Below are 11987 nucleotides of genomic sequence, written 5' to 3' on the forward strand. Positions count from 1 at the left end.
TGCTAGGGATAAACTTGCTTATGTGTACGTATTGCTTGTTTAGCTAGCATCTATGCTGAGTATTAGCAATAGCTTAAGACTTAATGCTTATGAATAGGGGCTAGATCTTATGTTGCAGAGAGTGGTTCTGTTGATTATTAAGTTAGTATGATAGTTTGGTTTGGTCCGGGGCGCCACTACTTATGAGAAATTTGTTTTTGCTTCTATTAATGAGAATATTGTTAGCTATTCTATTACACGTCGCGAAGAGGCTTTAAACGTACAAGGAGTCGAAAGTTAGGGGTCTTCACGTAACTGCCTGTTCACGAATAGGGCCAAGAGGACGGGGGGTGGGTCCGACACGCACGATCTTCTGGCTCAGTTAACCCGTCAAGGGCCGGGCTTCAACTATAATGAAGAACACATTATCAACACATCATAGCTTTACATCCCAATGCTAACACAGGAGACGATGGACAGACTTTCACTGAATATGAAGGGTCGATGGCCATAGATGAGTCTTTGACAGTACCGCATGCTGAAGGCCTGAAGGGTACTAAATTAGCACCGATCTTGGTTACATGTTACCGAGTCTTTGAGTAAACGAGCTGTGCTTTGGAGGCGGAGGGCCAGCAAATCTCCCAGCTGCGTTACTTTGAGTTACAGGATCTAGGTTTGGGACTCATTGCTGTTAGATTTGAAGATGGTCCGCCTTGGACAAGACTGATATAGAATTCGAGGAATGGAACTAGGGGCGTTCTGGAGCCGTTCCTTCGGTGCTCCCGTTGATAAAGGATTTCGATAACGGCCCTTCCTGATCCTTCTATCTTGCCTAGTACGATAACCTATACGACCTTCCACACATGGTAAAACGAATCTTCTGTTGTGTTTTATCTGGTCTCTATCACTTGGTCAAGAGCCGAGTCGTCTTCCCTTCATCCAATCTTCAAACCTTTGACCGCCACAATATGTTATGTCTAGCCTGAAGATAAGCGAGTGGAAATTGTCAAAACTTGGTGAGCAATTCTATATATGGGACTCTGAACTTGGCCCTCAGTGTAGCCAGGATCACTGGGATTCTGCAGAGACCACGTGCTTGTTCCATCCCATCCAGGATTCCAAACTGGCATCAGTCGACAAGTAATGATTTGACAGTCGATCGATATTTAGCTCGAGAGACTTCGCCTAATTCCGGCTCCATTTAGGTTGTCACTGTAGAGTACGGCACATGGCAAGGCATCCTAGAGAACGGCTTATATGACTGGGGTTCTATAGCAGATTAGCTCTGAAGTGGGTGTTTCAGAGTATACCCAGTAAGACTGATAAGCTAGAGCACGTGGAACGCAGATCACGAGATTTTACCATTGCCATTCTCAAACGCCACCTTAAACCAGAAGGCTAACGGCATTCCATCTGTGTACCTTAGTTCATTTAACTATGCTTCAACAATTAACGTTGATCCTTGAAACAAAGCGTTCCTGCGAGACGAACTCGAGTCAGCACTTAAGTTGATTGAGTGACCGATAGTATGGGACGACTTTGAATCGTACCTTGACCAACAATAAACGATAGAGTCGCTCGAAAGAGGCAATTGACTGGACCCTGGTAGTTGAAGGATCCGCCTTGTCGCCCGGGCCGTAGTAGAAGGATCTTTTTGGGGATCCTTGGAGCCATGCTGCCGAATCCTTCAGACCTTAATCAAATCCTCTACACATAGGCGCTTAGGGATTGTAGGCACGGGGATATACTCCAGGAGTTCTATTCGCTTGTGCGTATGGTAGAGCCAGTTTAATGGTCTTCTTATCTGGAGATCCTAGGAAGCCTGCTCATTGGGCGACATACGCCTCAGCGGCTGCTATTGTGATTTTGAAGCCGTGTTGAGGGGTATAAAGAGAAACGGTAACCATCCGTCAGAAAACCAACAATCACAGCACTTCACTTCACTTCAATTCGTTCAACTCTTATACATTCCTTACAAACATTCGTTACAATGAAGGTTTCTTCATCTTTCACTCGTTACGCGCCCCTCCTCGCCGCCACCAACGGCTTGGTGCTTGGTGCCCCCAGCGGCAACGGCAGAGTCCGCCGCCAGGACCTCTCCGACCCTGCCAACGCTGACTGCACTGGACTTGGCGACTTCATCGACAGCCAAGTGACTGTCGGCAACGACAATGGTGGCGTTTACACTTGTGTCGGTGGCTGGAGCCACGGCGCTTTCCCCACGGAGATCGAAGCCCGCGCTGATGAGAACATGCTTCGCTGGATCCGTGTTCGCTTTACTGACGGCTCTGAGCGTGAAGTTGGCACCAAGCCTGACCTTGACTGGCACAAGCGAGAGGGCAAGGTTATCTGGGATCCTTGGGTAGACACCTTCTCTCAGTTCAGCATGTACGACCACGGTTGGGGCAGTGGTCTCGGTCGTCTGGTTTTTCGTCTCAACTCTTGCCCTCGTGACAACTGCGAGGGAGATGCTGGTGGTTGGGTCCCTGATGCTGCTCAGTTTGATGTTCCTCACGGCATTGATGGAAGCGGAATGCTTCTTGGCTTCTCCGTCAAGCACGGCGATGGCATCGATTCGATGACTCCCATCTTCTCCAAGACGGCTGTAGACAGGGTCATTCTCAAGGACCCCGAGTTCGACCCCACCTTTGAACAGCTCAACGAGAAGCCTTTCTCGTAAGTCATACTTGCTTGGCCTTATAGACATACACTGACGTACTCCTCCAGCGAGAGAATGATTGATGCCGTCCAGGTGACCCATGTTCTCGATAACAGAAAGTCAGAGAGCGAGGCCAACATGTGGATTGACTCCTCCATCGCGACAGAGAGGCAGCACAAGATCAGCGAGGTCAAAGAGGAGGGCTCTGAGTACGGTGGTGAGGTCGGCCTCACTGGCAAGGGTGAAGTTTCTTGGAAGGCTGGTGTCCCCGGCTGGGCTTCCGGTGGTAGCAAGGCTGGCCTGGAGGCCTCGGGCAAGTATGTCGGCAAGAAGGTTGAGAGGAAGATTGTTGGTGAGGAGAACACCAACATCATCAAAGTAAGCCATTGCAAATGGGTGCCATGGTATTTGATGCTAATACCACCAATAGGAGACTGTTCGCTTCCGTGTCAACCATCTAGTTCCCGGAGGTGGCATGGTCCGATGCATGACCACAGTTCTCCAGAGCCGAGCCAACCTTCGCTTCCGAGCCACGGTAAGTTCAACGCTCTACGTCCTCTTCCTTCACAGAACACCCGCTAATCGTTTCCTCCCCTGCAGCTTGAGAACAAGTTCAAGGACGGCACCTCCTACGAATACAAGGTCACCGACCTCCTCGAGGACGCCGACCACTCCGAAGCCTGGACCGAATGTGAGGACGTCAAGCCCGAGGACCTTGGAGGAGTCGAGATTCCCGCCACCGACAACCACCAAGTTGTTGACGGCGATGGTGGCGACCAGACTGAGGACAGCCCAGGTCTCCTTGTTCCTGGCGCTATCACCGAGTCCGGAGTGTACTGCCCTGATGGTACCAAGGTTAGCGACATTGAGATGTCTGACGAGGAGTACAATGCCGCTTGCCCTATTTAGACGGTGGCATCGAGGCTTGAAGGTGTAGACTTGTGGGCTTGACCTTTTCTTCGCTGCTCTGTGCAGCAGCTTTTTATCATCTTCTCGTTCTATTCTCTTCTCTTGTTTCATATTACTTCTTCATTCAACATTTTTCTTTCAGTGACGGAGAGTCGGGGCGGCGGACCATGGGCATCTCGGCTGAAATCCTCAATTCGCCAATAGACACTCCGAGCTGTATTCTTTACTCACATTAGAAAACTAGATCTCTATTATGATATGTGTTGATGCTCAAATGTTTTACTTGGCCCTAACTCCACCAAACGAATGCGATATTGTTCATACTCTCTACGCTATGAACAGACTGAAGCCAGACATTCGGCCTCCACCATCCCCCATGGCTGCGTTCCAAGAAATCGCTCCGTCCCCGTCTTTCCCAGAGTAGACCATTCTCGAAAAGAGGTATGATCCAAAGTGAAGAGTGTCTAGAACACATCAAATGAGAACTATTGTTTTTGTCTGATGCCCTTGTTGATCGGCACTCGGTACTCGGTACTCGGCATTCGCCTAACCAGTAGTCTGCGCTTTCTCCTCCGAATGGCCCGGCACAAGCTAATCTCATCATCATCAGCAGTTTCTATCCCCAATTTCCTTTCAGCCTTGCTACAAAAAGTCGGGAGAATTTATTCAGCTGCTGCTACGCTGTGTATCGTTCCCTTCCATCCAATCCGGTTCATAAGCCACTCCAGCCAACTCCTCCTCATCCGGCCTATCCCAGCATCAGCTGGCAACACCACTCTTATCACTCAAGATGGCTGACGTTTCGGTTGAGTTCATCTCGACTGGCAGGGTCAAGATGAGAGAACCAATGAGCGGGCAACCCATCACCAACAGGAACACCACGCTCCGCCTACTCCGCTCCTTTACAGGAGAGTGGACACCATGGATGCCCATTGGCGTCTTCCTCATCAAGCACCCCGACGGACCCATCTTGATCGATACCGGAGCCTCACCTCAATGCATGGAACCAGGGTATTTTCCAACCCTAGGTTATCTTGCCACAGTGCTCAACCAGCTTGAGGTGGAATCAGAAGACGGCGTCGTGAGCCAAATGGAAAAGCTCGGCGTGCGTCCAACAGACTTGCAAGCTGTTGTTCTCACACATCTTCATCACGATCACGCTGGTGGCTTGAAGGAAATCGTTGAGGCTGCCCCGGATGTGCCCGTCTACATCAGCACTACCCACTGGGAGGCCTTCGGAAAGCACCCTACTTATGCTGCGATGCAAGGATGTGCTTCCAACCACTGGCCAAAGGAGTTCAACCTCAAGTTGCTGAAATTTGAAGGAGGGCCGATTGGGCCATGGAGTCGGTCAGACTCCATCACTGCCGACGGAGCAGTCGTCGCAGTAGAGACACCGGGACACGTTCCGGGGCACCTCTCTGTGATCGTGAAAAGCAGCAGCTCAAGTACAGACGACTCTGAGAAGTACTTCATCACAGGCGATGCTACGTACAGTCTGGAGTTGTTGGAAAGAGGGGAGCCGGATGGCATTAATCAGGATCCAATGGCCGCGTTTAAGAGCTTACAACTCATCAAGGAGTTTTCAAGGCAGGAAAAGGTGGTCCTGCTGGTTAGCCATGATGTAAACACGGCTGCCAGGTTGCGAGTGAAGGAGTTATACCATCCAAAAGAGGAGTGAAGTTATCGACACTGGGTATCAGCCGTGACGGCAGAGAACGTGTATTATTATTTCATCCTGTGTGCCTTTTTAAACTACCTTATACCGCAGGTTTTAGATATTCCTGGCTGCCATGAAACTCTCTCCACGTCGATACTACTCGCTTCGTCTACAAAAGTCATGTTTTACCCTGGCCGCCAGATCCGCATCCTCGAGTATCCTAATAGCCACCATCGCCATGCCTTTTCCAGCCTTGACAGCTTCTCTATGGGCTTCAACAGTCCCTGCTGCATCGGTGAAAGCCCGGTTGTGACAAGGGACTCCGGGCGGCGTGGGGATGGCGAATATGCCGTGGAAGCTTGGGACAACGTGAGAGACGTTGCCTTTGGGTGTGCTGTCAGTCATGGCCCATGATGGCAGGGGAAGCCAGAGGCACTTACCCATGTCCGTTCCTGCTGATGAAGGCCCATCGTCCTCGTAAAGAACATCCTCAGCCAGCGATGCCATCTCACTGACGTAAGTCTCGGACAGGGCTTCGTTCACTCGCAACTCTTTATAGGGTACCGCCCTTACTCAAGTTAGTCGTGTGAATAGACAGTATAATATCCTCGCTAACACGTACCGGGTGATTTTGACTGTGCACCCTGTCGCCTTTGCAGCTCCATTTGCGCAGGCCTCGACCCTTTCACACAAAGTGTCCACCTCGTCGCTGGAGAAACTTCTCACGCCCCAGGTCATTCTCGTATAGTCCGGGATTATGTTAGGAACTTTTCCTCCCTCTTCTATAACACCTTGTAACCTCTGGTGTGGTCGGATCTGCTGCCGAAGCATAGACACTGTTGCGTATGTACTGACAGCAGCATCCAGGGCATTTATGCCGTTCCATGGCTCCTGTCCGGCGTGGGCATTTTTGCCAAAGAACTCGACGCCAAGACGCCGAGATGCCAGGGTCCGGAATGCCGCTATGCCTACCTTTCCACCTTTCATCTGATGGGCTGGCATTGCGTGGCACATCAACGCCGCAGAGACATCATCAGAAAAGGCGCCAGCGTCGATGAGCTTGACCTTGCCGCCTCCTCCCTCCTCGGCAGGTGTACCGAGGATCCGAACGCGGCCTGCAATGCCCAGCGCAAGTAGCGCGCTGGCAGCTCCGACAAATGCAGCAATAGACGCAGTGGCGATGAGGTTGTGACCGCATCCGTGGCCTATGTCGGGAAGAGCGTCGTACTCGGCGCAGAAGATGACCAGCCGGCCACCGGAGCCTGCCTCTGCTACAAAGGACGTGTCCAAGCTATATGCATGGCGTTGGACTTTGAACCCTTGAGACTCGAGGAAGTCTGCTATGGTGGCATGAGCAAAGACCTCTTGGTAGCAGAGCTCGGGATGGGAATGGATGCCATTGTTGACCGCCAGTATGTGCTTGTCAATGGCATCTAGAGTGGAAGCAATGGCTCGCCTGGCCATCTGTAGAGATTCATCTGCCTTTTGCTTAGGCGATGCCTCGACATTGTGCTGCTGCTGGACAAGTATGGCGGTCATGTCGGACAGATGGGAGATGTGTGATAAACAACAACAAAGGGGATCAAGCAAGATGGGTAGTCTGACAAATCTCTTCGCTCAGCGGGCGCCAACGGCATCTTTTGTAGTACAATTACATGATTGTGTGAGCCAGCCCAACCTCTCTATACATCAGCAGCGGCAATTTAATGAGCTCTTCCTCCGAAATCGCCCTCTGAAACGAACGTCAACGAATGAGCCAAGCCAATTGAGAGTTAATGATCTAGGCGCTCCCTAGCGTATTGGATGCTCCACTAACCCACAAGAAAAATAGCCGATAGCCGACAATCGCTAGCCGCTAATCTTCACTGTTGGTCTCACAAATCAGGGGTTCCCCCGCAATCATGCCAGAACGAGTTGGGACCCGTCAAGAGATGATAAGCTGGGGTAATAAAGTTGCTCGTTATCAACTTTTCGTTAATCTCGCATGGAGGTTGTTATATATAGAAGACTGAGTCCAGTCTCAGGAGCATCATCTTCACCTCTCAATCGATACTTTTGCCTAGTTATTTGCTTCAATTTGATCCCCTGCCCATAATGTCTGAATCACACACCAACAAGGCACAGCTTGAAGATGGCGATGCTGCTGTTTCGGTCAATGTTGGCGAAATGGAGAAGGACGTGGTGGATGACACCTATGTCCCAACTCTCTCCACAGAGGAAGATGCTCAAATCCTTCGAAAGATCGATCTCTAGTTCGTATTAACTGTCTCTACACTAACCCCCCAGTCTTGCTAATAGTTTTAGTCTCATCCCCATCTTTCTCTTCTCATACCTCTTTCAGACCCTTGACAAGCAGGCGCTTGGTTTTTCTGCGATCATGGGATTGGAGGAGGATCTGAATCTCTCGGGAAGTCAATACTCTTGGGCAAGTAGCATCTACTACTTTGGGTACCTGGCATTCTCGTACCCTGCGTCGTATCTTATTGTAAAGCTACCCTTGGGCAAGCTTATTGCGAGTGCCTGGTATGTACTTCCCAAGGCTTGAAACAACGAGGCACTGACATATCTGATCTCAAGTACCATGTGGGGTGCTGTCCTCATAGCATCGGCCGGCTCATTCAACGCCAGCGGACTGCTCGCCGCCCGATTCTTCCTCGGAGTAGCAGAAGCCTCGATTGCCCCGGGTTTGGCCACCATGGTCTCAATGTGGTACAAGAAATCCGAACAACCCCTCCGACACGGCGTCTGGTTCATGGGAAATGTCATGGCCGGATTCTTCTCTTCGTTGCTCTCCTACGCCATCAGCTTCATCAAAGCCGACATCTCTCCCTGGCAGGTATGCACCGTTCGTCCCTAGCACACACCTATAACTTGTCCCCTAACAAGCTATACCTTAGATCTTGTTCATCATTTTTGGATCAGTTACTATGCTCTGGGGCCTCTGTCTCCTGTGGCTCATCCCCGATCATCCAACCACCGCACGCTTCCTTTCTCCCGAGCAACGCGAAAAGGCCGTCATTCGAGTGGCCACAAACATGTCGAGCGTCAAAAACGACACCTTCAAGATGTACCAGCTGCTAGAGGGTCTCGCTGACGTTAAGATGTGGCTGCTAGTCCTCATCATGCTGTCGTCTAACTTGGCTAATGGCCTGCAAAGCGTAAGAGCCCTTTGCCTGTTGAGCGTGCAGTACGTTTCTTGAGGTTGACCACGATGTTACAGTTCCAATCCATCATCCTGAAAGGCTTCGGCTTCTCCAAGGTTCACACTTACCTCATCCAAATGATCTCGACAGCCTTCCAGGCCCTAGCTGTTATCATTGCCACGGCCGGTAGCACGTATATCAAAAACTCCCGCACTTACTTCATGGTGGCCATTTATGCAGTGGGCATTGCAGGAGCTGTGATGGTCCAGAAGATAAACCCTGAGCATCTCTGGGCCAGGTTCTTTGGCTTCTGTCTTTGCGTCAGTTTCGTGGGCAATTTCCCCATGGTGTTTGCCATGTCGACTGCCAACTTTGCTGGCTTCACAAAGAAGACAACTGTTAACGCCGCTGTAAGTCACTACGCAATAATTTCACTTACTTCCCCCTCTCCAGTCTGCTAACATTTTGACCCAACAGATCTTCGTTGCTTATTGCGCGGCCAACATTGCCTCTCCGCAGCTGTTCAAGGCCAGCGAGGCGCCCAACTACGAAAGTGGTTTCACAGCTTGTGTCATCTGTTTGAGCGCTGCTGCCGTACTGAGTGGTGTTCTCCGTTACTATCTCATCTGGGAGAACAAGAAGAGGGATCAACTCTACGGAGTCCCAGAGAACAATCCTGAAGAGGTGGATCTGGCTCAAAATTTGGAGGATAAAACTGATGCTGAACTACCCGAGTTCCGATATTCCATCTAAGTTGGATCCTAGGACGAGGGGGGTGTCAAAACCGGATCTAACCAGCCTTCTGTTGGTTAGACTGGGGTTTTTGTCGATAAGTAGCCCATTTTGGAATAGATAGTAACAGTAGGATTGTTGATACGATCAATAACCACGAAGGAGTCCAAATAATACGACGCCAAAATGTTTTCAAAACGCCGTGTCTCTGACCTGTTCTCTCCAAACATCCCAAAAGAGACCCCGTGTTAGTGCTTCATGTCACGCAAACAATCCCAGACCAATCGTATATCTCACTGCTCAGAAGTTTATATCCTTGTTGAGAAAAGTGATCAGCAAAAGTTCCATTGGACCTGATTTCGAAAGAACTTTCCATTATCTGTAGAGTTGACGTCATTGTTCTTTGTTATCCGGGCCAAGTTATAGTATTGTGCTGCCCCTCCAGCGGCGATGCAGTAGTTCAAGCTCCAAATTCGCGGTCAGAAGGGGACAGGCCCTAGTATCGTCATTACTAGCTACGACAGACGATGGTTGCCCGATGAAGGCACCCGCACCGTTCCTCGGATTTGAGAAGTGCCTCCGAAAACTGGGTGACTTGTTCTCCAGGATCAGCCCCACGCTCCATGTCTATTCCCGACATTAGTTGCCGTGAGGTTCGGGGAACTAGGATTAACTTAGCGGCACGATTCTCCAATCATTTCATCCTTCTTATCGATGAATTCTAACTAGAAATAGCAAAACGCCCTTGATAAGACGGTCCTGGTTGCCGACAGAGCCGCTGGTCGGCTATCTTTCGCCCATCGGTTCGTGTTCCGTCTCCTTGAACATCTTCCCTCACTCTAACTTAATACTCAGCAACAGTCAACAAGATGGAGTCAAACATCCCTGGCATCGGGACAGATGAGTCGCGCCCTCTCTTGCAGCATGTGCCAGCTCCCCGCAGCAAACCCCGGTCGAGGAACGGATGCTGGACCTGTCGTGGCAAGGCCGCAAAGAAGCGTTGTGACGAGACACGCCCCATCTGCGGCAGATGCGCCCGGCTTGGCCTCGTTTGCGACTATCGTCCTAGGCTGCGGAAGTCGAAGGCATCCAGATCGTCTCCAGGTCTTTCTGTAACACCGAGACACCCGGATCTGCTTTTCCCTGCAACCAGCCTGGCTCCTCCTACGGAAGCCCCCTGCTCACTATCCCTGGCCCAGGTTGACCATGAAGCTATTCGCTATTTCCGGACGGCATTCGCCAGTCTTCATCACACCAAGAACCAGGAATATTCATGCATCTCCATCATGTTTAATCTTGCCCAGGAGGACCCGATGGTAATGCACATGGCTCTAGCGCTCAGCTTCGGGGACATGGACCTCAGACGTCCCAACCCATCCCCGAAAGCCACCCAGCGACCAACCTATCATTACTCGTCTGCTTTGCGTCTCTTAGCAGATGCTGTCGGTCGCGAAGAGCCATGCGAAGATTTCGATTCCCTCCTCACAACTCTATGGCTCATGATTTTGTACGAGCAGCAATTCGGGCACTCGCAGAGCCAGGGCTGTATCAATCATATCAAGGGGGCAGCTTCTCTTCTTGAACACCGTATGCACAAGCTTCTTCGGTTCCCGACATCCGACCACGACGTGGGTGCGCCAGCTTGTGCTCTAACCCGAAGGTCTAGCTCAGATACAAGGCCGATACTTTCGTTATACTCGGCCCGCATGCTGGTATGGATCTCGGGATCCGATGCTGCCGCAGCTTCCACAGGGGCAGGTGGTCACTTCAACCGGACCTTGATGTCTCTCCTATCTGAAACACAACAGGAGGATAGCGGCGCCAATCTGAATGACCCTTTTGGGCCTCCTCCGCTCTCCCCTCTACAGAGTTACATGCGCATGCACCGCTACTCGAACCCATTATACCGTGTTGCCTGGGGCCACACATATCCCCAAGCCGAACTTTTGGACGACCTTCAGAATCGAAACATTTACAATCTCCTAACCGTCTGTAACCTCCTGCGCTTCATGGTGGCCGAACTGGCTACCATTCCCGACATTTCATCAGACGAGTTTCAACAGCAAGCAGCAAGTGTTTCTGCCGCTATCAGGAACGCCAACTACACCTATGCAGAGCTTTTGGAAGTTTCTCGCGAGTTGTGCACAGAGACGGATCATAGCCAAAGACTCGTCGCCAATATTCGATACATCATTCCCATCTTCTACGCCATCCAACTCGAATTCCTCCGCATCACACAGCCGAACTCACCTCTCGGGCAAGGGAAAAGGCAGCGGTTTCTTCTTGCAGAAATCATGAGGTTGGCATTCCAGCTGCGCAGTCACTGGGGCGACGATGGATTAAGGAAGATTGTGTGGCCACTCTTTTTGGCTGGACTAGAGACGGATGATCTGCTCCATCGGGAATGGATCCTTGAGAGGTTTCAAAAGATGAGCGAGATGGGGGAACATCTAAAGCGGGCGTTCAATTTCCTCAAGGATGCCTTAGCTATTCAGCAAGGTAGTGGCCGCAGAGTTGACATCAGAGAGATGATGAAGGGGTATCCCATATTTGTGCTAGGATAGCTTGTTGCATCCGCCGAAGATACGTGCTTGCACTGATTCACATACAAAAAATGCTTCAATGCTTCAAAATATGCAAAGCAAAACCTCAGGGCTCCTCAACATCGGCTACGCATTGCTCCGGCGAGGTAGGAACAGTGCATGCCCTTGAGACAGCGGTTAAACGAAGTGACTTGTGTCCTTGTCTAGGGCCTGCCGCTCACGAGAAATGCAGTGCTAGCCTTGAGCAACGGATGCAAGTTCCAAAATGATATTAAACCCATGGGTATCAATTTTTGCCTGGCTAAAGTCCATCTGGGACAAGTCTCTGCCGCCCATGGAAAGACTTACTTAGACTAATTTTA

General features: G+C 50.7%; 5 protein-coding genes across 5 annotated transcripts; 4 read left to right on the top strand and 1 right to left on the bottom strand.

The window, feature by feature from the left end:
- Nucleotides 1-1969: 1969 nt before the first annotated feature.
- On the top strand, nucleotides 1970-3547 carry MRS44_011460 (uncharacterized protein; the record flags this gene model as incomplete). The annotated part of the gene is made up of 4 exons (XM_046283347.2): nucleotides 1970-2655; nucleotides 2707-3016; nucleotides 3069-3173; nucleotides 3239-3547. 4 exons carry the CDS (start codon nucleotides 1970-1972, stop codon nucleotides 3545-3547), a joined length of 1410 nt encoding a protein of 469 aa, XP_046134828.2.
- Nucleotides 3548-4337: 790 nt separating this feature from the next.
- MRS44_011461 (uncharacterized protein) lies at nucleotides 4338-5228 on the top strand (the record flags this gene model as incomplete). The annotated part of the gene is made up of 1 exon (XM_046275713.2): nucleotides 4338-5228. The coding sequence occupies one exon, from the start codon at nucleotides 4338-4340 to the stop codon at nucleotides 5226-5228; it is 891 nt and encodes a 296-aa protein (XP_046134827.1).
- Nucleotides 5229-5363: 135 nt separating this feature from the next.
- Nucleotides 5364-6746, bottom strand: MRS44_011462 (uncharacterized protein; the record flags this gene model as incomplete). Its single annotated transcript, XM_065619743.1, has 2 exons — nucleotides 5364-5775; nucleotides 5830-6746. 2 exons carry the CDS (start codon nucleotides 6744-6746, stop codon nucleotides 5364-5366), a joined length of 1329 nt encoding a protein of 442 aa, XP_065475815.1.
- Nucleotides 6747-7301: 555 nt separating this feature from the next.
- Nucleotides 7302-9103, top strand: MRS44_011463 (uncharacterized protein; the record flags this gene model as incomplete). Its single annotated transcript, XM_065619744.1, has 6 exons — nucleotides 7302-7459; nucleotides 7512-7730; nucleotides 7785-8043; nucleotides 8105-8365; nucleotides 8428-8760; nucleotides 8804-9103. 6 exons carry the CDS (start codon nucleotides 7302-7304, stop codon nucleotides 9101-9103), a joined length of 1530 nt encoding a protein of 509 aa, XP_065475816.1.
- Nucleotides 9104-9951: 848 nt separating this feature from the next.
- MRS44_011464 (uncharacterized protein) lies at nucleotides 9952-11646 on the top strand (the record flags this gene model as incomplete). The annotated part of the gene is made up of 1 exon (XM_046283968.2): nucleotides 9952-11646. The coding sequence occupies one exon, from the start codon at nucleotides 9952-9954 to the stop codon at nucleotides 11644-11646; it is 1695 nt and encodes a 564-aa protein (XP_046134824.1).
- Nucleotides 11647-11987: the final 341 nt, after the last annotated feature.

Source organism: Fusarium solani (assembly GCF_023522795.1).
Source record: "Fusarium solani strain SB1 chromosome Unknown bctg00000007, whole genome shotgun sequence".
Classification (NCBI taxonomy): domain Eukaryota; kingdom Fungi; phylum Ascomycota; class Sordariomycetes; order Hypocreales; family Nectriaceae; genus Fusarium; species Fusarium solani.